The sequence below is a fragment of the Rattus norvegicus genome, chromosome 8 (assembly GCF_036323735.1).
Source record: "Rattus norvegicus strain BN/NHsdMcwi chromosome 8, GRCr8, whole genome shotgun sequence".
NCBI lineage: Eukaryota > Metazoa > Chordata > Mammalia > Rodentia > Muridae > Rattus > Rattus norvegicus.
Window position 1 is genome coordinate 98,240,545 of NC_086026.1, and position 26,646 is coordinate 98,267,190.

Consider the following 26,646-nt stretch of genomic DNA (forward strand, 5'->3'; position numbering starts at 1 on the left):
CTTGTTAGAATAGGTGTGGCCTTGCAGGTGTGGGCTTTAATACCCTACTCCTAGCTGTCCGGGAGCCTGTGTTCTGCTAGCAGCCTTCAGATGAAGATGTAGACCTCTCAGCTCCTCCTACACCATGCCTGCCTGGATGCTACCATGCTCCAGCCTTGATGATAATAGACTGAACCTCTGAACCTGTAAGCCAGCCCCAGTTGAATGCTGCCCTTTATAAGACTTACATTGGTCATGGTGCCTGTTCACAGCAGTAAAACTCTAAGACAAAGTGTCTACTTTAAATAAAATAAATACTAGGAGGCAAAGATTTGAATGAACATTTCTTTAAAGATCTACCACAGCCAATAAGCAAATGGAAGGATGCTCAGCATCCCTGGCATCAGGACCCTGCAGACCAGTTACATAGCACTGTTCACTCGCCCAAGGCTAGGTAAGTACAGTGATGCAGAGGGCGTGACCACACATGCCAGTCATCCAGGAGGATGACTACAAGAGGAGATCTACAAGTCTAAGGCTAACTTGGAACAATTAGGGAGAACCTACCTCAAAAAAGAGTACAAATAACAAAAGAGAGTGAGGGTAACTAACTCTGGCAAGAAAGTGGAAGGAGCATGTTCACACACCTAGGCGTGGCAATGCAAACGTTGCAGCCACTTCGGAAAACATTCTGGCAGCCAGCTCCTGGACGAACGAAACAGAGGGCTCTATCTCACAAAGCACTTAATTATACTCTTAAACACAGACTCAAGGTTAATGAAAACATAACTATCAAAATATAAATCTTACTGAGACTTAAGCTGAAAGTAAGCCAGTATACATCAACTGAAAAATAATGAATTATAGTATATTCAGTCATCAAAAACTAAAGTGCAGCTATATGCTACAATATAACAATAGAAATTAATCTAGAAAACATCATGCAAGGAGAATGAAATGCCACAAAGGGACAGGTATTAAATGATTCCATTTACATCTTACATATCCAGAAACACAGGGAGCAGAATGACTGTTGGTGATGTGAGCAGATAGGGTGTTATGGCGAACACACAAGGTCTCTTTTCAGATAACAAAAATAGTCTGAAATTGATTGTATAGGAATTGTATGCAGAACTTTGAAAATATTATAAAGGCCAATAAATCCTATACTTTAAGTGGATGAAACATATGTGCTACATATCAATAAAACTGCTATCAAAAATAGAGTACAATGGTTAGTGCACATCTATAATCTCAACACTGTAGAGGCTGAGGCAGGAGGACTGCAAGTTTGAGACCAGCCTGGGGCATATATATAGTAAGACCTTTCAAAACAAGGTAAGAAAAAGACAGAAGAAAAAAGAACCTATGTATGTACTTGTGTATGTAAGTATCACACTGCAAGTACAATGTACTACTGTTGTAGAATCTCTAGGTTAGTTCAAAGCCTAACACTTGCTTCTACTAGCACTACTAATTAAATCATTCGAAGAATAGTTTAAAGTTGTTATTTAAATGAGGTATCATCAATCATCTGATCTCTCTCCATCCCTTTTCTCCTTCCTCCTGTGTGTGTGTGTGTGTATGTGTGTGTGTGTGTGTGTGTACACATACAGGAGGGGGCAGGAGACTGACACTACCACACTTCATCTAATTTTTGAAACAGTTTCTCTCATGGAACATGATGTTCACCACTTTTGGCTCGGCGGGCAGGCCAACACACCCCAGGGATCTCCTGTACCTGCACCCAGTGCTAACCTTACAGGTACACTCTGCATCAACCAGCTTTTGTGAGGTGCTGGAAATCTGAATTCAGGCCCTCAAGCTCACACGGCAAAAATTTTACTGGCTGAGCCATTCCTCAACTCAATCTTAGTGTTATCCTTAATGAACGGTTTATTACATTTAGTTGATTATGAAACAGTTGCTCCAGAACTATTTTTAAAGCAACACGATTAATATCTCTTAGCTTTGTTTTTTTTTTTTTTTTTTTTGGTTCTTTTTTTCGGAGCTGGGGACCGAACCCAGGGCCTTGTGCTTCCTAGGTAAGCACTCTACCACTGAGCTAAATCCCCAAGCCCTTAGCTTTGTTTTAATCATGAACATGTCAAGCATGAAGATGCATAATGCCAGTACTCAGGAGGATGAGGTAGGAAGATCCCAAAGTTGAGACAACAAATAAACATAACACACACACACACACACACACACACACACAGACAAACACACACAGACACACACACACACGCACACACAGACACACACACACGCACACACACAGAGACACACACACACACGCACACACACACAGACACACACACGCACACACACAGACACACACGCGCACACACACACACACACACACACAGACACACACACACACAGACACACACACGCACACACACAGACACACACACACACACGCGCACACACACGCACACACACACGCACACACACACACACATGCACACACACACACGCACACACACACACACACAATTAAGGCAAATATACAGTAAATGAAAAGACCTAGGACTTAGCATCTTCACACCACTACAGCCAGCATTAATTGTGAATTGTGGTAGGGATAGCTTAAGTCTTTTTTTTTTTTAATTTATTTATTTATTTTATGTATGTGAGTACACTGTCACTCAACTCTCTTCAGACATACAAGAAGAGGGCATCAGATCCCACTACAGATGGTTGTGAGCCACCATGTGGTTCCTAGGAATTGAACTCAGGACCTCTGGAAGAGCAGCTAGTGCTTTTTTTGTTTTTTTTTTTTTTTTGTGGTTCTTTTTTTCGGAGCTGGGGACCGAACCCAGGGCCTTGCGCGCAGCTAGTGCTCTTAACCTGCTGAGCCGTCTCTCCAGCCCCGGGATATCTTAAGTCTTAAACATGCTTAATTTGTGAGCTTTTTTTCTCTTCTGAAAATAAAAACTGTGACACATATTATTTTCCAGCATCTTCTGTTTGCTATTTAAAGAAGTATTCCTTTGTAAGTAAGTATTACTCTATACAGTGATTTTTCATGGCTATGTTATTAGTATATTAATCACCAATAATCAATCATTAAATATTAGTTTTTCTTTTTGGTTTTCCTTATTAAGGAATTTACAAGTATTCCATAAACTGCAATAAATCTTTTACTGTGAGTTTTATATACATCTTTGCAGATGTCATAAGAATGCAACTTAAAACCAGGCATGGTAGTGCACACCTTTAGACCCAGCACTTTGGAGGAAGAGGCAAGAGGATCTCTAAGGCAAGCCTGGTCTACAAAGTGAGTTCCAGGCCAGTTGGGGTACATAGTGAAATTCTGACTCAATTTAATTAATTAATCAAGTAAGGAAGATTGTAAATATTAAGATGTATTTTCTTCTTTTGATTTTTAAATTAAGGTATAATAATATCATTTCTTCCCTCCTCTCCCTCCAGTCTCTCCTGTGCCTCCTCCACCCCAGAAATCAGTTTCTTTTTTCTTTGATATGGCTATACATTTATAAAAATACATAAACACATAAATACAAGCTGCTCAGTTCAGTTAGTCTTGCTTGAATGTGTGTGATATACATGCGTGTGCATGTGCGTGTGTGGTATCTCAGGTTGACCATTCAGTACTGGATAACTAACCAGGGCTCATCCCTCAAGAAGACGATTTCTCCCACTCTCAGAATCTTTAATCGCCTGTACTTCTCTGTCTATGGCTGGGGCCCACGAGCTACTCTTCCACGTCAGCATGCCTACTGCTGGCATGTTTCTTCCATGTCAGCATGCCTACTGCTGGCATGTTTCTTCAGGTCTTGTTTCTGCGGCCATACAGTTCAGTTATTACAGATAAAGCCTCCCTGTCATTTCTAGGAGACATAATCTCACAGCACACGTCCTGGTCCCCTGGCTCCACAATCTTTCTGGACCCTTTCCACAATGTTCCCTAAGCCTTGGGTGCAGGAGTTGTGTTGTAGATGGATATCAATCTAATTTGTGAATTTAAATGTATTTATTTTAATAAAAAGGACATGGGGGGTTGGGGATTTAGCTCAGTGGTAGAGCGCTTGCCTAGGAAGCGCAAGGCCCTGGGTTCGGTCCCCAGCTCCGAAAAAAAGAACCAAAAAAAAAAAAAAAGGACATGGTATCTTAGGCCTATAACTCCAGCATGCTAAGTCAGGAGGATTGCTAAAAGTTTAAGCCCTGCCTAGGCTCCTCATTCAAACTTTGTCTAAACAAACAATCAGACAACCAGAAGTCTTAGAGATTACCATACCTGCAATCCCATTACCTGGAAGGCAGAGGCTAAGGGGTCTCAAGTCTAAGGCCACCCTGGGTTATACGTAAGTCCGAAGCCGACCTAAATGACAGAATAAGGCTCTGTCTCCAAAAGTAAATGACTAAGGATAGAGCTCAATGACAAAGTGCTTCGTAGTGTGTGCAAGGCCATGTGCTCAGTCTCTTGCACTGACAGAAATGTATGTTTAATTACTAATCATCCCTTAAGTAAAGACAAACCAATTTGTATGTGTGTGACATTCAACTCTAACTCATTTGTTCTTTTAATAACTTCACCTCTTACCCAGAATATACAAACAACAAATAAAAGATTTTTCAAAATATTCTGTTGTCAGTGACATTTGTCACTTTTACTATTCCAAGCTTTTTTATCAATTCAATATTAATTTTTTTCATCTTTATTAACTTGAGTATTTCTTATTTACATTTTGATTGTTATTCCCCTTCCCGGTTTCCGGGCCAACATCCCCCTAACCCCTCCACCTCCCCTACTCTGTTGGTGTTCCCCCCCCACACCCCCATTACCGCCCTCCCCACAACAATCCCGTTCACTGGGGGTTCAGTCTTGGCAGGATCAAGGGCTTCCCCTTCCACTGGTGCCCTTACTAGGCTATTCATTGCTACCTATGCAGTTGGAGCCCAGGGTCAGTCCATGTATAGTCTTTGGGTAGTGGCTTAGTCCCTGGAAGCTCTGGTTGGTTGGCATTGTTGTTCATATGGGGTCTCGAGCCCCTTCAAGCTCTTCCAGTCCTTTCTAAGATTCCTTCAACGGGGATCCCGTTCTCAGTTCAGTGGTTTGCTGCTGGCATTCGCCTATGTATTTGCTGTATTCTGGCTGTGTCTCTCAGGAGAGATCTACATCCGGTTCCTGTCAGTCTGCACTTCTTTGCTTCATCCATCTTATCTAATTGAGTGGCTGTATATGTATGGGCCACATGTGGGGCAGGCTCTGAATGGGTGTTCCTTCTGCCTCTGTTCTAATATTAATTTTTTTTATTTTGAGAATTACATACACACACACACACACACACACACACACACACACACACACAGTATCCCTCTCTCCCTCTTCCAACTCCTCCTGGGTCCCCCAACTACACCCTCAAATCTATGACCTTCTTCTGCATGCATGTGCGCAGGCGTGCGTGTGTAGGAGAAGGAGGAAGAGGAGACTGTGTGTTCTCCATCTCTCAGCAGCCACTGACTGCATACAGCTCTTTGGCTAGGGGTGGGGCCTTGTGAAATTTTCCATCCATGCTGGCACATCATTGGAAGGCATATCAATTTTAAATTTCACTTGCTTTGCCTATTTCCTCAAAATTAGAATTGGCAGATATTAACCCTATTTTATCTTTCCAATTTGATAGTAAAGAGAATAGTACTCACTTATATTTAATGTGCAACAACACATTTTCAATTGGTCACTGGCCATTTTATATTTTTCTTTTGTGAACTCACTGAATCAAGTGGACATAAAGCATTTAACATGGTTAATCTTTTATTTAGTTTATTAATAACATATTTACATTCTAATTCATTGTTTATATGTTTAATTCTATTGAATGACAAAGCAATATTTCTGCTTTGTACGTGTGTATGGGTGTATAGCCAATGAACTACACAGATATGTGAAACCTAAATAGGTAAATAGCACTAAGTATCTTATAAGGCAGATCATAATCACTGTAACTTATACAAGCGTATTTAAATGAAACATGACACTCTCTATATGTCTATATTATTGTTTTTGATTTTTAAATTCCACAAATAAAAAAAACCAAGTATTTAAGGAAGCCAAGTGTTCAGTAGGACAACAGTGATAGATCAATATTTAACCTAAAGAAATGAAAAATGAATACATCTACTATAGGGGAAAACGCAAGATTGCCATAATGATAAAACTTCAGATTTCACATCATAAACATATGTACCTTGTGAATTCTTCGCACTAAGACAGATGCAAAAAACCGTAAGGTGATCCTCAGCTCATCCACAAAGGACTCGTCATCCGTCACATCCCTTCAAGTGAGGAAAACCAGCAAACAGTCAGAAGCTGTGAGAAATACAGCCTCCCCTTGTTGAAATCAAGAAGTTTCCTTTTTAAAAAAAAACTTTATGCTTTTTTTTTTTGGCAAATGTTTTGTTTGTTTGTTCTGTTTGTTTGTGGTTCAAAACAGGGTTTCTTTCTGTGTAGCTCTGGCTATCCTGGAACTTGCTCTGTAGGTCAGGTTGTGCTCGAACTCAGAAATCTACCTGCCTCTACCTCCTGAATGCCGGGATTAAAGGTGTGCACCACTACACCCAGCGAATTTTCCTGAAATTTTAATGTCCCTAAGGGAAGTACAGCACTTTCTTCATCAAAAACAAGAAAGACCAGTGTGAACAAGGGCTTCATCCTGGTTGAAGATGACGCTGTTACATCTCAAAGCAGAATAAGGGAAAATAAACATGCCTACCACCTCCAACTGACAACTCAGGGGCGGGGCTACTACAGCATCAGTAGCTACTGACAAGAACACACACTTCAGAGATATAACCAGACTTTATGTCTAAAAAGTCTCAATTTGGCAACAAAAAGAAGTGTCTCTTTTAGAAAAAGATTCATTATAAAAGATTTCAGCGGCATTCTGTAAATTACAAATACTCCACATTTAAAACATAATCAAATATTTAAAAAAAAAAAAAAAAGAGGGCACCTGCCCCTGGGGACTAGACGGTGGGCAAGAAGAAGGAGCCGACGCTGGCTGGCTGGCTGTCCTCTGAGTTCTATTATACGCTGTGTGTCTGGCACATACACGAACGAGTGAGTGAAAGTGAAAAAATTACACACATTTTCAGAAAAACATAGCATATAAACTGTTTTGTATTAAATTAGTCTTAACACACTGTGGATGAATTTGAAAATACAAAACATCGTTTCTTGGCCTTTTGCCTAAGATCAAGTGAAAATACAAAACATAACTGAATCAGTACAAAGTGGGGCACATCATTAGCTAGTATTCTGTCAGATATACATGTTCAAACATACTGAACACACAATGCTTAAAGAAATATGCACTGATCAAATGACATAATTTGGATGCCTGACTCTAAATTAGAATCTCCTTTTTCCTTTCATAGAACTAGAGAGTTTTCTACGTCGGTCAAGAAACAACACCCGAATACTACTCAGCTACTAAGAATGAGGACACCCTGAGTTTTGTAGGCAAACGGATGGAACTAGAAAACATCATCCTGAGTGAGGAGAACCAAAAGGACATGCATGGCATGTGCTCACTAATAAGTGGATATCTGCAAAAAAAAAAAAAAAAAAAAAAAAAGTACAGAATTCCCCAGTACACAATCCCCAGAACTCAAGAAGGTTAACAAGCCAAAGGGTTCAAGTGACAACGCATCAATCCCACTTGGGAGGGGGAAGAAAGCAATCACAGGAGGGGGAAGGAGGGAGGCACCCGCATGGGAAAGAGGACAGGGAAGGGGAGAAGGGAACATGATCAGGTATTGTGAGGGGAACAGGACTGAAGTCCTGAGGGCCAGCAGAAAGAATGGAAACAGGCAACCTCAGTAGGTGGGAGGTGGGGGGGACCCCCTAGAATGTACCAGAAACCTGGGAGATGAGAGACTCTCAGGAGTCTACCTTAGATGAAATGTCCTACAGTAGGAATAGGGAACTTGGAGAGCCCACCTCCAGTAGAAAGACAGGGCATCAAGTGTGGGATGGGATTACCATCCCACAGTCCAAAACTCTGACCCAGAACTGTTCCTGTATGAAAGAACTGCAGGGACGAAAATAGAGAAGAGTCTGAGGAAAAGGAGGCCCAGCGACAGGCCCAAAGTGGGATCCAGCTCAAGGGGCAGCCCCAAGACCTGACACCATTACTGAGGCTATGGTGTGCTCACAAAAAGGGGCCTATCATGATTGTCCTCCAAAAGGTCCAACAAGCAGCTGAAAGAGTCAGATGTAGATATTTACACCCAACCAATGGACAGAAGCTGCTGACTCCTGTGGCTGAACTAGGGAGAAAGAAGCTAGAAGAAACTAAGGAGTAGGGTGCCCCTGTAGAAGGACCAGCATTCTCCACTAACCTGGAGCCCCCACCCCCACCCCAAGATCTCTCAGACACTGGGCCACCAACTAAGTAGCACACACCAGCTGATATGAAGCCCCTGACACATAGACAGCAGAGGACTGCCGGGTTTGGACTCAGTCAGAGAAGATGCACCTGACCCTCAAGAGACTGGAGGCCCCGGGGAGTGGGGAGGCCTGGTGTTCCGGGAGGAGGAGGTACAGGACGTAGAACAGGCAGAGGGTGGGCCAGGAAGGGGATAAAATCTGGGCTGTAAAAAAAGATTTAAAAAAAAAGAAAGAAACAACATCCATGTACCCTGTGCGCACTAAAAACAAAGTTACTTGAGGGACTAAAAAGAACATTTTTTTCAGAAAATCTACTGAAATGATCTTTCAATCTGTGTGTACCTGTTCATGTGTGCAATTGTATGTGCAGGCATGTGCTCACATATGCACACAGAGCTCAGAGGTCAACCTTTCTTGGCAGGAACTTTATGAACTAGTTATTTCCCCAGCCCCTTTTAAAGTTGTCTTAGAAAATGCTGTTCGCTGGAGAGAGGATCTCCTTATATAGGTCAGATTGGCCCCAAACTTGCTATTCTCCTTCCTTTGTCTCCTTCTGCACAGTGACACAGGCTTCTTTACTCTGCCCAGTGCACCAATGATTCACAACTGAAACCAATGACATCTGTGGTAGCCTAACTGGAAGAAAGTGTACTCCAGTATTTAATGGGAATAGCTGAAGACACAGCTAAATATTCAATAATGTACAACGCATTTTCCATAGAAAGATCTGGCTTCAAGTGTCACTGAGAAATCCTGACTTACACTGAAAATGCCTACATGAGTTCAACATTGCTTTGCAAATCATTATTCCCCTATCATAAAGACACCTGTTTTTGCAGAACTAAATAAACAAGTAATTTTCTTGACTGAATGTAAATTTGAGATTTAAGTGTAATTTGGAATAGCTTAGTATTCAAGGTACTTATTTTGTAATAATTATGCTTAGCTTAATGGTATTTACCATATTAAGAGGGGGAAAGGGGCTTTTATGGAAAACAAAAACATACCTGTACCATGGATAGACAAAGTTTTCCAACACTAATTCAAGGACCTGCACAAGAAAATGTTTAAAGAAAAATAATTAACTACAGGAAAATAAACCGTACTACTAAGTGATATATATTAGCACAACCAATTTCATTAAACCCAATACTGACAATATGTTTATGTCACCTTTACATAGCTGTGAGTGTCAGTAAGAACATCCGAGTACCAAGACCATAATAAATATCTCCCCAATGCAAGAGATGGACCCAGACTCTTGCACATGGTACACAGATATGCCACCACTGAAGTCCATCCCCAGATCTGCACATGGTACACAGATAGATATGCCACCACTGAAGTCAATTCCCAGATCTGCACATGGTACACAGATATACCACCACTGAAGTCCATCCCCAGATATGCACATGGTACATAGATATACCACCACTGAAGTCCATCCCCAGATCTGCACATGGTACACAGATAGATATACCACCACTGAAGTCCATCCCCAGATCTGCACGTGGTACACAGATAGATATACCACCACTGAAGTCCATCCCCAGATCTGGACAGCACAGTTTTAAATCAGCAAATCAAAGAACCGGAAAAAGCCTAAGAAGCCACAAAACTGTTGCAGCTTCCATTTAGACAACAGTGCACACAGACTGAGGTAAAGGACCATAAAGCAGGGTTCAGTTGCGGGGTTCAGTTGCGGGGTTCAGTTGCGGGGTTCAGTTGCGGGGTTCAGTTGCGGGGTTCAGTTGCGGGGTTCAGTTGCGGGGTGCAGTTGCGGGGTTCAGTTGCGGGGTTCAGTTGCGGGGTTCAGTTGCGGGGTTCAGTTGCGGGGTTCAGTTGCGGGGTTCAGTTGCGGGGTTCAGTTGCGGGGTTCAGTTGTGGGGTTCAGTTGCGGGGTTCAGTTGCGGGGTTCAGTTGCAGGGTTCAGTTGCGGGGTTCAGTTGCGGGGTTCAGTTGCGGGGTTCAGTTGCAGGGTTCAGTTGCAGGGTTCAGTTGCAGGGTTCAGTTGCAGGGTTGAGTTGCAGGGTACAGTTGCGGGGTTCAGTTGCGGGGTTCAGTTGCAGGGTTCAGTTGCAGGGTTCAGTTGCAGGGTTCAGTTGCAGGGTTCAGTTGCAGGTGCAATTCTTAAACTAATTAGCATTCGATGTAACCCAGTACACATCTATCATCTGTCACTGGTCAACTGCCTATGTGACTCCAAATCCATGGCCGAAAACAGTGAGACACCCCACTCCCCACCCTCAAGGACTTGACTAATATCTTAAAGGTAAGAAAAAGATATGTCCTTTAAAACAAATAAATAAAATGGAAGAAATCAAAGTAAAAAAATCTGTGACTAGAATAGGCCCAAACTTTGTAGTGACCGTTACCCAGCTCCCTGTTCTACACTCTATAGTTAGTGTCAAAACTAGGCCATAATTCATTAAGGTACATGCTTATAAGAGTTCAATGTGTCCTTGTAAATGGTTATTCCCCTATCATAAAGACACCTGTTTTTGCATAACTAAATAAACAAATAATTTTCTTGACTGAAATATCTATGTAAATTTGAGAATTCAGTGTAATTTAGAATAGCTTAGTATTCAAGGTACTTATTTTGTAATAATTGTCTAGCCAAGAACTCACTAGGTAATACACATTAAGATGTGGGTTTTTGTTTATTTTGTTTGTTTGTTTTTTGTTGCTTAAGACAGGATCTGTAACTCAGGCTAGCCTAGAACTTACAATGTCGCCTGGCAGGCCTCAAGCTCATGACCCTGCTGCCTTGGCTTTCCAAGTGCTGGAATATAAGAACGCACCGCCGTGCCTACCTTACTAAGACATACCATGATTACATTTTCCAATGAAAGTATCTGAAAACATTTTTGTTAGTATTCAACATTTTTATTTGTATATGTCATCATAAACCAAATAATAATTTAGTCAACACGGATGGCTATTTAACAGTGGGCCCATAAGACTATAAATGGTCCGAGCTCCTGGGGGTTAGGGAGGGTCACAGCTGTTATAGGACAATGTTTACTAGCTTGCTTGTGGCATTCAGGTATAAATGACTGTGCTGCCAGTTACAACAATCTATGAGACATACAATTATACACAGTATATGACAGTTGATAATAAATACATTACAAGTTTATGAATTTACTATGTCATGTCATACTTTTTAACTCTGGCATACTACATTTTATAGTATATGTTTATATATTTTTATATGTTTAGATCTGCGCTGGTTAGTTTTAACTGTCATATATACATATATATGACATATATATATGAGAGAAATATAAATAAAATGAATGTCTTAGTTGATAATTGATGTAGGAAAACCCAGGCCATTATGAACAACACCATTCTCTAGTCAGGGAGTAGGGTGTCTCACTTTTTTCAGCAACAGACTTGAGATCACAGAAGCAGTTGACCAATGACAGCTGTGTGTTGGAGTACATCAAAAGCTAATTGGTTTAAGAACAGTGTAAAGGAGGAGACAGCTAGGTAGGAGCAGGCAAGTGAGGATCCACTCAGTACTCACTCTGCTCTTGATTCTGATGTGATGCTTTAAGTTCCTGCCCTGACTTCCTTGCAATAATGGACTAGAACATGAAATTGTAAGTTAAATAAACCCTTTCCTCTCCCAAGCTATTTTTGTCAGAATATTTTATTGCTGCAGCATAAATTAAATTAGAACAATACTGTTCTTTTAATTTTTAGAGTTTACTCTATTTATTAGAAGAAAAAAACACCTTTCTGGAAAACAATAAAGATGCCATATTGGGCCAGCAGCAGTTGAACTCATATTTGTACATCCCTTCACTGTATCGAGAAGCCCCATGCAATGACTGAAGTTAGCACCCAAGTTTGCACAAGCTCATTCTGTGATGCTCTCACAGGGACAAAACTGCCCATGATTTTCAGAACACAGTCCCATTCTCCCATTCTTTTGGTTTTTTTTTTTTTTGGTTCTTTTTTTCGGAGCTGGGGACCGAACCCAGGGCCTTGTGCTTCCTAGGTAAGCGCTCTACCACTGAGCTAAATCCCCAGCCCACAGTCCCATTCTTAAGAACACATGCTTAGGGTTGGGGATTTAGCTCAGTGGTAGAGCGCTTGCCTAGCAAGCGCAAGGCCCTGGGTTCAGTCCCCAGCTCCGGGGGGGGGGCGGGGGGGGGGGGGACTGAAACAAGAACACATGGTCATATTTGGCACTATTTAATTAAATTACTTACCTCTGAGAGAGATGCATCAACCTTGGAAGAAACTTTCAGGTCTAGCCAGGGCTGATAGTTTTCAAGTAGCAAGGAAGGCCTAATGTAAATCAAATAACTAAGTCACTTTAAATTAAATACATTATAATAAAATGTAAGCATTACGTAAAAGCACTGGCCTTACAAGCCCAATCAATTGAGCTTAATTTCCAGAACCCAAATAAAAGAGGAAGGAGAGAAACAACTCCACAAATTGTGTCCTCTGACCTCCAAACATCTGCGTGGCCACACTCCCACACCCACACACAAACCCCATATGCACAATTAAACAGTAAAAATTGTAACTTACCTATGTCGCTTACACTTCACTTTACCACAAACAGCACAGCTATGTCCTTGTGGAAATAACTCCTGAAGTCCTAATTGCTAAAAAGACGAAAGAAAAGAGAGATGAGTTTGTAGTTCCCATGGTATCTCTACTACAAAGAATCAGTTTTTCAGGAGTCTTCTTACACTTTATGCAAGCACTGAAACTATTATTTATAATTAAGTTTACTAAATTAGCTGCCAGTGGATGCAAAATACCTACTGAACTGCTTTTCAGTGGGAGAGAACTTTCTAGCATGTCCCATGGCATGGGTGCAGTGACTCCCACCAGAAGAAGGGGAAAAATATAAAGTGGGAACCAAAAACAAAGGCTCTCCCAGCAGGCATGGATGTACATGCCTATAATTCCAACTCTCAGGATGCTGAGGCAGGAGGATCTAGAATTTAAGTCCCATGAGACCCTGTCTTTAACAAAACAACAACAAAACAAAACAAAACACCACCTTCCTCACTTAAAACTTAAAAGTCAAATAGCATGAGCACTTATAAAAAAAAATTATTTACTATGTCTTGTCCTGCAGAAACATAAGGAAAAACAGTATTTTCTTTTTTTTTTTCTTTTTTTTTTCTTTTCCCCGGAGATGGGGACAGAACCCAGGGCCTTGTGTTTGCTACACTGAGCTAAATCCCTAACCCCAATCTATTTCTTCCAAAGCTTAGCTTCGGGCTGGAGAGATGGCTCAGTGATTAAAAGCACTGACTGCTCTTCCAGAGGTCCTGAGTTCAATTCCCAGCAACCACTTTACGGTTCACAACCATATGTAATTGATCTGACACCCTCTTCTGGTGTGTCTGAACAGTTATAGTGTATTCATATAAATAAAAAAATTAAAAAATTAAAAAATTTTTTAAAAGCTTAGCTTCAATGAGGGGAAAGACATGTGATAAATCCTAAGGCCCTGCCGACCAAATCTGGCCCTGAGTTCTGTGCTTCCTCTACGTAATCATACCATAAACCTAAAATGAGGGTCTGTATCAACTTAAAGGACCATAATTTATGACTTAAAAACAGCCCACTAGAGGCTGAGAAAACAACCAGTACAAGGCCCCAAGCTTCATCAGTGGGGGAAAAAAGATATCTCATTCAATCCTGATCTGCAGACAGAATTTTAAAACTCAGAATTTACCTTACAAAGACGGAGTTACTATATTACTACCAGTATTAAATTTCAGAAATACAAATTGTTTTGGTTAAACAATTGCCTAGTTAGTTTTGTTTTCTATGGTGCACACATGCATTTAAGAGATTGACAGTGTTGGAGGGTTGGGTTAGCTCAGTGGTGAACACTTGCTCAGGCATACGCGCTGGATTTAATCCTCGGCATGCGACCCCTCACCCCCAACACCTGCACAGGAAGGTCACAGGGTGGATTATCATTTAACCCAGAATTTCTTAAATGTCTAACACCCCCCTCCAGCCTCCAGGGGCACAGCATACTGCCATGTATGCTCACAGACACACGCCTATACATATAAATTTAAAATGTTTAAGTTAAAACTTAGAAAACACAATTTTACCTTAGGTTTGTATTTTATTGTGAAGAATATATTTGGTAAGAGGGAATCGGGTCCTAATGAACAGTAGAACGTCACAACTCCCGCAACAAAAGACCAGAAGATCATTAAGACGTGAAGATACCTTAGAAAAAATAAAAATGATCAGAACCAAAGAAATCAATAACATTAAAAGCTATTTCTTCATTGATCTACCAAATATTTATTAAGTACCTATTAATCAAGGTCAACTTTTTCAATCCATTAACTTTCTGTAATGTGTTTGTTAGATATAATACAAATAATAAAATGTATATTAATAAATATAAAATTATTTAATATAGGAGAGTAAGTTCAAAATTTCATAGTTTCATTTCTATGTTATTATTTTAAGTATCTGAATCCATTCTTCCTCACATTCCTCCAAAATTCTTATTATCATTAAAATAAAAATTAATTTTCCCAAGTGATTACTTTGTGTTAGGCTATGTTAGGCAATGGGAATATAACAGAGACTGTCACTATCATGTTCCTAGTAACACAGAGAACAGACGGGCAGTGGTGGGTGAGTGAATGAGAGGAATGATGTGAACACGTGTTTGCTATTATGACAGAGAGCTCGATAGCTATAAAAAACCTTAGTGAGCATCCAGATAGGGAAAACCAACAAGAGAGGACAGGGAAGAGAAAGGAAGGACTGGGAAAAGAGGGGAATTCAAACGTGAGCCCTGCACGGCTCCAGTCTGCACAGTTTCTACAACAGAGAGGTTTATGACACTTGTTGCTTCTTCAGAGGACCCAAGTTTGATTCCTGGCACCCCATGATGGTTGTTAACTGCAGTTCCAGGGGACCTGATGCCCTCAGAATCCAATCAGAATCAGAAGATCTTCTGGCCTCCACAAGCACCAGGCATGCAGGCAAAATACTCATACATACAAAGTAAAATAAATGAATCGAAAAGACAATTTTTAAAAATATGGCCCCCAAGAGGAATCTAAAGAGGCAAGTGGCCAAACTAGGTATTGTGTCATTCAATGTGCAATATTAAGGTGTCTCAAAACAGCCATGACATTGCAGATACCAATCCCCTCACAGTTCAATTTCAACGACCTCAGTGTGTTTATTAGTTGTGAATAACTGTATAAAACATAAGCTTTACTGTATCACTCCAGACCAAAAGCCACAATCTACAGGTGACCAATCGCATCACTTCTGTTAATAACTGATCGCTCACAACAATAAACATGGAGCTGTATCACCTCCCTTTTCCCAATAATAATCTTGGGTGACATTTTATAAAAATGAATAATTGCGAGAGGAAACTGTAACACAAGCATGAAAGGAGGACAAGGAAATGAGCAGCAATAAAGGTAGAAGTGAAATTCAAACAAGAGAAAACACATTACAGAGGAAATGGGTCCTTGGTGGGAATCTGGACACTGCTATTGTTTAAGATTCTCATACGGGGGAATGAGGATGGAGGTCAGTTGATAAGAGTGTTTGCCTTGCACTCGGGAAGAAGCCCTGGGCTTAATCTCTAACAGCACATAAACCAGGTATGCCTCTGATCCCAGCAATTGGGAGATGGAAGACGTCTTTAGCCAGCCTGGGCTCAAATGGCGACAAGAATATTAATAACAAAAGGTGAAAACATCTCTAAGTGATTTTGGTAAAAAGTCTTTACATTTAAGGTTAATAAGAAAATGAACTGTGTGAACTAGAAACTGGGGTACACTCAGTCTTATCCCCTCTCAATAGTTTTCTGAAGCTCTAATAACTGACAGCTATGTCTCCCCCCCCCCAAAAAAAAAAAGATAGTGAGAAGAGAATGAAGTCACACAGAGGACACAGGAGGAGAAGAATAAAGCCACACTCACAGAAGACACAGGAGAGGAAAAATGAAGTCACTCTACAGAGGTCACAGGAGAGTAAACAGATGTTGGTGTGGTTTTGGTTTGGTGTTTGGCTTGGTGGTTTGGGTTCGGTGAGGTTGGATTTGGGTCTGGTTGGGTTTGGTTTGGTTTTTTGGCTGAACTTAATGTGCAGACCAGACTGGCCTCAAACTACCAGAGATCCATGGGCTTCTGTCTCAAGGTATATGTCATCATACCTAGTACAGAAAAATTTTAGTGGTATTCTCAATACTGTTTCGTGTTTCTCTAAGGCTCAGTTAACAGTGATAGTATTCTGCTATTCAGTATTCTCTTGGTCAAACCTAATATGAACTGAGTTTCTGCCAGCTACCACCAAAATAGTCCTGAGTGGGCTGGCAAGATTTCTCAGCACACTACCTAATGACATGATGGCCTACCTCCACACAGGTGCTGTGAAATTTCAAACACACCTATGCATCTTATACATACATACAAATTATAAATTAAATTAAAAATGAAAAATATAGCTAGAGAGCAATTGAAAATATATAAGACAAGGAAAAAGAAAATAATCTTAAAAGAGAATAAGTTCTGAGTAATACAAAGGAAATAAAACATCATTTTTAAAAATCATTTTATTCATTTACATTTCAAGTGACATCCCCCTTCTCAGTTACCCCTCCACAACCCCCTACATTCCATCTCCCTTCTCCCCCCTCCCTTTTGCCTCTATGAGGGTACTCCTCCAACTCCTGCCTCACCACTCTAGCATTCCCCTACCCTGGGTATCAAGCCTCCACTGGACCAAGGGCCTCCCCTGCTATCAATGCCAGATAAGGCCCTCCTCTGCTACACATGCAGCTGGAGCCAGGGGTCCCTCCATATGTACTCTTTGGTTGGTGGTTTAGTCTCTGGGAGCTCTAAGTGGTTGTTAGTTGATATTGGTCTTCCAATGCAGTTGCAATCCCCTTCAGCTCCTTCAGTCTTTCCTCTAGCTCTTCCATTGGAGTCCCCAGGGTCAGTCCAATGGTTGGCTGCGTACATCCGAATCTATATTGGTCAGGCTCTGGCAGAGCCTCTCAGGAGACAGCTACATCAGAGTCCACTCAGCAAGGACTTCTTGGTTTCAGCAATAGTGTTTGTTAGGGTTTGGTGTCTGCAGATGGGATGGAACCCTAGATGGGGTAGTCTCTGGATAGCCTTTCCTTCAGTCTGGGTTCCATTTTTTTGTCCCATGTTTTTTGGACAGGAATATTTCTCGGTTAACAATTTTGAGGTGGGTGGGTGGCCCCATCCCTCAACTGGGGGCTGTGCCGAACTACTGGATATGGTCTCTACAGGCTCTCTCTCCCCTTTGTTGCATATTTCAGCTAAAGTCATCCCCACTGGGTCCTGGGAGCCTCTAGCTTCCCTGGCATCTGGGACTTTCTAGTGGCTCCTCCCAGTTCCCCATCCCCCAAGAAAGCCAGGCAGTAGTGACATATGCCCTTAATCCAAACACTCAGGAGGCAAAAGCAGGTGGATCTCAAGTTCAAGACCAGCCTGGTCTACAGAACGAGTTCCACAACAGCTATACTTATATAGAGAAACCCTGTCTTGGAAAAAACAAACAAACAAATAACAACAACAACAAAAAAAACCCAACAACAAAAACAAGAGTTAAGAAAATGGGGATGTTCTTTTATTGTTAAGAATTGTTTTCACTATCCTGGGCTTTTTGTTTTTCCATATGATATTGAGAATTGCTCTCTCCATGTCTTTAAAGAATTGCATTGGAATTTTGATGGAGATTGTGTTGAATCTGTAGATTGCTCTCAGCAACGGCCATTTTTACTATGTTATTCCTACCAATCCACTAGCATGGGGGATCTCTCCGTCTTCTGAGATCTTCTTCAGTTTCTCTCTTGAGAGACTTGAAGTTCTTGTCACACAGATCATTCACTTGCTTGGTCAGAGCCACCTCAAGATATTTTATAATGTTTGCTGACTATTGTGAAGGGAAAAAGTAGCAGCACTGCTGTGAATCTGCTCTGGCTGCAATACAGCGAGAGACTGGGCTTGTCTACGAGCACACTGGCTAATGGGAAAGCTGGTGCAATAATGCAGGAGAGGAGATAAGGAGCCTGACCAAGGAACAGACCAATGAAAAAAGCTGACTCCCTTGTCATATAGAAGAGAAATGAAAAAGACTGGATTCCCTGGAGCTAAACTTATAGACAGTTTAGAAATGAGTAGCTGATGAGATCTGAGCAAAAAGGAAAGGCTTCAAGCCAGTGTAGTAGCACATGCCTTTAATCCTAGTGCTCAAGAGGCAAAGGAAAGTGGATTTCTATGAGTTTGAGGCTAGCACTGTCTCACTGTCTACAGAGTGAGTTCAAGACAGCCTGAGCCACAGAGTGAGACTCTGTCTCAAAAATAACAAACAAATCAGTCAGTCAGTGTTTAGACTGGTTTCAGGTATCTTAACATGTGCTGCACAAAAATGGTCAATAAACTGCTATATGTGGTAATTCTTTACAGAGAATATTAGTTGTTACATAGAATATTAGTTGAAGATAAAGCATTAGAAATTAGAAAAATGGGGCTGGAGAGATAGCTCAGTGGTTAAGAGGACTGACTGCTCTTCCAGAGGTCCTAAGTTCAATTCCCAGCAACCACATGGTGTATCACAACCATCTGTAATGGGATCCGACACCCTCTTCTGGTGTGCATGAAGACAGCTACAGTGTACACATAAAATAAATAAACCTTTAAAAAAAGAAATTAGAAAAATGACCATTGAAGTCATAAGAATAAACAACATGACCCAAGGAAAAAAAGGGAGTTTCAAAAATGCAGAGGGGGCTGGAGAGAGGGTTCAGCAGCAGTTAAGAGCAAACCGCCTTTGTAGGAGCTCACGTTTCATTCCCCGCAGCTCACTACCTGGCCCTAAACTGTCCATAACTTCAGCTGCAGGGGATCTGATATCCTCTTCTGGACCCTAGGATTCCTGCATGCACGTGATGCATAAAGACTATATATAAACTCACACAAGCATACACACATACACATTAAAATAATAATTTTTTAATGTTTTTCATTTGAAATAGCAAAGTAGCTAAGCATAAGCCAGCAAGCCACATTCCTCTGAGGTTTCTGCTTCCAGGTCCTGCTTGGGTTCCTCAGCGGACTTCCCACAACGGTGGACTGTAACCTGTAAGCTGAAGTAACCCTTCCCTCCCAAGTTGCTTTTCATCCGAGTAGCTTAACACAACAGGAAGGAAACCAGGACAGCATCGCTGACCCAAGATTTGGATTTCGTCAAGAATAGAATGAAAGATGCTGAAGTAGAACAGACAAAGCAGAAGGCTATGAGACCTAAGCTAGCATGACTCTAAGCTCAACCGTCTGTGACAGCAGCAGAGGACAATGGCAAGGAAGAGGGGGGTTCAGGACATCAGGACTGACAGCATGTAGAAAGAACACTAGTCAACAGTACAACTTTTCATTTTACTTATTTACAATCAGAGCCTGGACTGACCATGAACCCGTTGTCCTCCAGTATCTGTCTCCTGAATGCTGCAATCATAAAATATTTGGTCTTAGGGCACTTTCTAGTGACAGCAATGTCCACTGTACAGTCATACAAATGGGAGGCTGAATAGTCAGTCATCTTGATAAAGACTAGATTACCTGATAGGTGGTTCCCACAAGCACGAAGGTTAAAGCATAAGGTCTATAGTAGGAGCCAACTTTGTATAAGTGAGTATAACTGACCTGGTGAGTGCCCTGAGAGAGAAACTAGAAGCTCTACGGTTGAAGAAGAGACTTCTGCTTCCTGGACAGAGCTAGCAGTGCCAGACTTGCCTTCCCACCACAGAGAACCATGAAAGTAGATAAGAGGTATAGAGCAATATTCTCAGCAAGGCACACTGGACTGGAGGGCTGGAACCCTCGAAAGAAGAGAAGCATATTGGTGGACTCCATGTTCATTCCAGGTTCTCCCCACATAAAGGAAATTATGATGACCTGGAACTCAGAATTGAGGGATACAGCCACTGAGAAGGAAAAATATTGAAAATCCTAACATCTCATAGACATTGACCAAGTTAAGACAAAAGGCCAGGCCGTGCAACCATAAAAAATCCACCTGACTACCACACTCCGAATTTGATACTTGAGAAACATCCACTGCATGCTACTAATAAAACTACTCTCCGGGCCCACGTGATGGCTCAGTGGGTAAGAGGAGCCTGCTGCCAAGCCTGACTACTGGAGTTAGATGCCTGGAACCCACACCATGGAAAAGAGGACTGTCTTCCAAAAGCCATCCTCCACATGACTGATATGGTACCTGTGCAGCACACATATAATGACTGAAAAAATGTTCTTTTAGTAACTAACCATCAACACCTACCCCTCAGAAAACACCATGGCTCCACAGTGTTTATCTCTGAGGCTTTGCAGTCCCTACTTCACCTGGGTGGACTTCTTTCTCTCCTTTACTCAATCTTCTCACTGCACTAAAGAAGCACTCAAGGTCGAGACTGAAACGCCTTAAGTGCATCTTACATTTGCAGATCAACTCAGAAGTAACAGCTAAACCCTATCTCCCCAAAGTCATTCCAGCCATGTGTAAATCCAAACTGAGAAATTTTAAAATTTACAATATAACTACAGTATATGTTATGTATTTCTTAGCATTCACAAATGTATCTGATGAAGGATTCATCATATATTAACATTTCTGAGACAAATATAAACAGTGAAAAATTAGTCAATGAGAAATAAACACCACTAGTAGTCTCATGTCTGTTCATGTGAACAAATGCAATTCGGAATGTATTAGAAAAAAAAAAGTAGGGGTTGGGGATTTGGCTCAGTGGTAGAGCGCTTGCCTAGCAAGCACAAGGTCCTGGGTTCGGTCCCCAGCTCCGAAAAAAAAAAAAAAAGAAAGAAAAAAACAGGACCTCAAATAAGACCGAAGCTTATCTTTCACACCAGTTTATCCCTGGAGAACTTCCCATCCCTCCATAGCAATGCTACCTATGTTAATGATTGTTAGTGAAATTAAAAAAAAAAAAAAAAGTAACTTTTCAAGAGTGCTTTTTGAATTTCAAATCACAATGTAAGGACTATAGAACCAGCCATTCACTGGGTACATGCCTGTGGTCCTGGTTCCTGAGGAGGCAGAGGCAGGTGGAAGAGTTTGAAGCAAGTCTGAAAGTACAGTAAAAGCCCTATCTCTAATAATAATGATGATAACAATAATAACAAAAAATGTATCTTAAAAAGGCCCGGGGGCATAAGGTTTCCAACCTGAGCTACATTAAGAGTTCAAAGGAATATCTAATAGAGGGCTACTATCCAAAATACATAAAGAACTCAAGAAGCTAGCCACCAAGAAACCAAACAACCCAATCAAAAAATGGGGTATAGAACCTCAAATGGCTGAGAAGCACTTAAACAAATGTTCAGTCCTTAGTGATCAGGGAAATGCAAATCAAAACAACACTGAAATTCCACCTCACACCAATCAGAATGGCTAAGATCAAAACCTCAGGTGACCCATGTTGGTGAGGATGTGGAGAAAGAGGAATACTCCTCCATTGCTGGTAGGATTACAAAATGATACAACCATTCTGGAAATCAATCTGAAGGTACCTCAGAAAAATACTACCTGAGGACCCAGCTATACCACTCTTGGGTATATACCCAAAAAATGCCCCAACATAGCACAGGGGCACATGTTCCACTATGTTCACAGCAGTTTTTGTGATAACCAGAAGCTTGAAACAATCTAGATGTTCCACAATAGAAGAATGGATACAGAAAATGTGATTCATTTACACAATGGAATACTACTCAGCTATTAAGAATGAGGGATCATGAGTTTTGCAGGCAAATGGAACTAGAAAATATCATCCTGAGTAAGCTAACTCAGATCCAAAAAGATGTACATGGTATATACTCACTAATTAGTGGATACTAGCCTAAAAAGTACAGAACACCCAGGCTAAAATCCACAGAATCCAAGAAGGTTAACAAGCCAAAGGGTTCAAGTGACGATGCATCAATCCCACTTGGGAGGGGGAAGAAAGCAATCACAGGAGGGGGAAGGAGGGAGGCACCCGCATGGGAAAGAGGACAGGGAAGGGGAGAAGGGAACACGATCAGGTATTGCATGGCGGAACAGGACTGAAGTCCTGAGGGTCAGCAAGAAGAATGGAAACAGGCAACCTTGGGAGATAAGAGGTGGGGGGACCCTCTAGAATGTACCAAAAACCTGGGAGATGACCTGAGATGAAATGCCCTATGGTGGGGAGAGGGAACTTGTAGAATCCACCTCCAGTAGAAAGACAGGGCATCAAGTGAGGGATGGGGTTGCTGCCATCCCACAGTCAAAACTCTGACTCATAACTGTTCCTGTCTGAAAGAACTGCAGGGATGAAAATGGAGAAGAGCCTGAGTAAAAGAAGGTCCAGTGACAGACCCAAAGGGGGTCCTCCAGCTCAAGAGGAGGCCGTAAAAGCTGATGCTATTACTGAGGCTATGGTGTGCTCACAAAAAGGGGCCTATCATGATTGCCCTCCAAAAGGCCCAACAAGGAGCTGAAAGAGTCAGATGCAGATATTTACACCCTAGTCATCCATCCATCCATTTGGTCACCTTTTTGCATTTGACAACAAACTATTTGGGGCTGAAGAGAGGAATGAGCACAGCAGAGAGACTGTGAAAAAAATATGAAGTCATAATATTTAAATACAGAGTATCACTAAGAACACACAAATATCACAATGAGCACAATCAATATATACTTTTTTTTTTTTTGGTTCTTTTTTTTTTTTCGGAGCTGGGGACCGAACCCAGGGCCTTGCGCTTCCTAGGTAAGCGCTCTACCACTGAGCTAAATCCCCAGCCCCTATACTTTTTAATAATAACTATAAATATCGATGGTTTTAACCACCCAATAAAAAGACACAGTCTGACTGAATGGCCCAAGACACAAAAGCCATCTACTGTCTACAATATAATCTCAGCTTCACCAATAAGTACCATCTTAGACGACAGTGCTGCAGACAAATGGGGCCAGAAAACAAGCAAGCATCAGAACCTAACATCTGACAAAAGAGACTTCAAACTGAAACTAGCCAGGAGAAATAAAGAGGAAAGGGCTTTCTAATCAAGGGAAGGGCTAGCCAGGAAGACAATATGATTCAAAATATATATGCACCAAACTCTAGGTCACCCAATTTCATTCTAAATAAATAAATAAATAAATAAATGGCTGGGCTTAAAAGATACACATCAACACCAATTCCTTAGTAGGAGGTGATCTCAGTACCCTGCTTTCTCCAACAGACAGGTCATCTACACAAAAAATTAACAGAAATTTCAGAATTAACTGATACCATACATCAAAGGGATTTAACAGACAACTAAACAATATTCCACCCAAACACCAAAGAATACATATTCTATTCAAAAAACACGGGGGCTTTTCTAAAGAACTGTCCTTTAATACATCTATCATGTAGCATACTCCTGTCCCTCATCCTGAGACACAAAACAAATCTTTATAAATTCAAACAGATTGAAGTAACTGCTTGCATCTTATATCACAATAGTGGAATAAAGCTTAAAACTGACAGAAAATGGGGCTGAGGATTTAGCTCAGTGGTAGAGCGCTTACCTAGGAAGCGCAAGGCCCTGGGTTCGGTCCCCAGCTCCGAAAAAAAGAACCAAAAAAAAAAAAAAAAAAAAAAAACTGACAGAAAACAAACATCTAGCAAATAAAAAAAAATTAAGCAACTCATGATTGAATGATGAATGGGTCCAAAAAATAAAAAATTTCCAGGAAATGAATCAAAAGGAAAATCCAACACAAAATTCCAAAACCTTTGGAATATATTGAAAGTGGTTGCCAATGAGGGAAATTTTTAGCTCTCCAAAGTGCCTACATAAAGTCAGGAAGATTTGTGGGGCTCTGGTGATGACCAAAAAACATAAATAAATGAAAAAATTGAAATAAATAGTCAGAAAGAGCACAAATAAATAACTTAAATGGTACAACTCAAAAAACTGAAGAAAAAAAATCCAAGTCCAGTCAACATCAAGAAATAATAAGAAGGGGCTGGAGAGATGGCTCAGTGGTTAAGAGCACTGAGTGCTCTTCCAGAGGTCCTGAGTTCAAATCCCAGCAACCACATGGTGGCTCACAACCATCTGTAATGAGATCTGGTGCCCTCTTCTGGTGTATCTGAAGACAGCTACAGTGTACTTATATTCAATAAATAAATAAAATCTAAAAAAAAAAAAAAAAAGATTTTAAAGAAATAATAAGAAGCAGAACAGAAATTAGTGAGGCAGAAACAGTACAAAGCATCAGCAAATCTGAGGGCTGGCTCTTTGAGAAGATGAACAGGACTGACAGATCCTTGACCCAACTAATGGAAAGAGAGAACCCAAGCTGACACAGTCAGAAATAAAACAGGGAAACATTACAACAAACACCAAAGAAATTCAGAATAGTATGAGGGTGTATTTTCAAAATATGTACTCCATTAGGCCAGAAAATCTAAAAGAAATGGATAAGTGTCTAAATTTTGCCAAATGGCCAAAATTAAACTAAGAAGACAATAAGTTAAAAAGACTCATCTACAGCCAATCCTTCTTAAATTATTCAAAAACAACAAGTTCAGAAGGAGTGTTCCCAAAAACTTTCTACGAAGCCAGTATTACTCTAATACCCAAACCAGGTACAGACATGGAAAAGAAAACAAAACCCCAAAAACCCCATATCCTTGATGATCTTAAACTAAAAGTAAAAAATAAAGATTGTACACTACACCATACAAGTTGGCTTCTTCCAGAGATGCAGCAATCATTCAGCACACGCAAGTCAATAAACATAATAAATCACACACACAGCCTTAAAGACAAATCACATGGTCATCTCAACAGACACAGAAAAGGCTTCTGACAAATCTAACATTACTTCACGATAAAGTTCTAGAGAATGGAGGGCTAGAAGGAACACACCCCAACACAATAAAAGCTACAAATGAGAAGCTTATAGCCATCATCATCCTACATGGAGAAAAACTTGAAGTATTAATGTCAGGAACAAGATACTGTCATTGTCCCCATACATTATCATCAGGTTCCAAGTACTAGCTAGAGCAAGGAAAAGACACTAAAGGGATACAAACAAGAAAAGAAGTCAAACTATCCCTATTTGCAAAGGACATAATACTGTATACTAGATGTTCCCAAATATCTACTAGAGAACTTCTAGACTGATGAAGAAATTCATCAATGTGGCACAATACAGAATCAACTTGCAAAAATCAATAGCTTTCCTACATACCAATAACATTCAAAGGAACTTAGACACACTCCCATTCACAAAAGCCTCAAAGAAAATAAAACAGCTAGGAATAAACCTAACCAAGGAAGTGAATGATTCTATGATTACAACTTTAAAACTCTGAAGAAAGAGATAATGGCACTAGAAAATGGAAGGACATCACACATTCACAGATTGGTAGAATTAATATTGTGAAAATGGCCATTCTACCAAGAGCTATTTACAGACTGTATGTAATCCCAGTCAAAATCTCCATCTCATTATTTACAGAAGTAGACAACTTATCCTGAAATTCATATGGAGCCACAAAAGACCCCAGAAAGCCAAAACAATACTGAGCAAAAGAATATGTGGGAGGGATTGCCATTCCAGATCTTAAGATGTATTACAGAGAGCTGGAGAGATGGCTCAGTGGTTAAGAGCACTGACTGCTCTTCCAAAGGTCCTGAGTTCAATTCCCAGCAACCATATGGTGGCTCACAACCATCTATAATGGGAATCTGGTGCCTTTTTCTGGTGTGTCTGAAGACAGCTACAGTGTACTCAAATGCATGAAATAAATAAATCTTTTAAAAAATGTATTACAGAGTCAAAAAAAAATATGGAACTAGTACAAAGGCAGGCATGTAGATCAAGAAAACAAATCAAAGACCCAAACTTGAATATATGTAACTTCAGCCATTTAATATCTGACAAAGATACCAAAAATAAGCTGGAAAAAAGAAAGCATCTTCAACAAATGGTGCTGAAAAAAACTGAACGTCCAAATGTAGAATGAAATTAGACCTTTATCAAACACCTTCCACAAAAACTAATTCCATCTGGATAAAAGACATGAAGCCTGAAACTGCTAGTAGACAACAGGAATATGCTACATGACAAAAATATAGAAAAGAACTTTCTGTATAGGATCCCATTTGCCTAAGAAGTAAGGC

At 40.7% G+C, this 26,646-nt stretch overlaps 1 protein-coding gene across 15 annotated transcripts in view; it reads right to left on the bottom strand.

The window, feature by feature from the left end:
- Snx14 (sorting nexin 14) overlaps positions 1 to 26,646 on the bottom strand; it is a 224,519-nt gene that overhangs the window by 186,776 nt on the left and 11,097 nt on the right. For all 15 annotated transcript variants that reach the window (XR_010053970.1, XR_010053971.1, XR_005487837.2 and 12 more), the window contains exons 2-6: positions 14,512 to 14,632; positions 12,956 to 13,032; positions 12,628 to 12,706; positions 9,409 to 9,452; positions 6,198 to 6,285 (exon numbers count right to left, since the gene is read on the bottom strand). Coding sequence is in view for 8 of the 15 variants with exons in the window: in XM_039081534.2 (XP_038937462.1) it covers positions 6,198 to 6,285; positions 9,409 to 9,452; positions 12,628 to 12,706; positions 12,956 to 13,032; positions 14,512 to 14,632 (409 nt within the window). In the remaining 7 variants the exon portion in view is untranslated. The remainder of the gene's footprint in view (positions 1 to 6,197; positions 6,286 to 9,408; positions 9,453 to 12,627; positions 12,707 to 12,955; positions 13,033 to 14,511; positions 14,633 to 26,646) is intronic.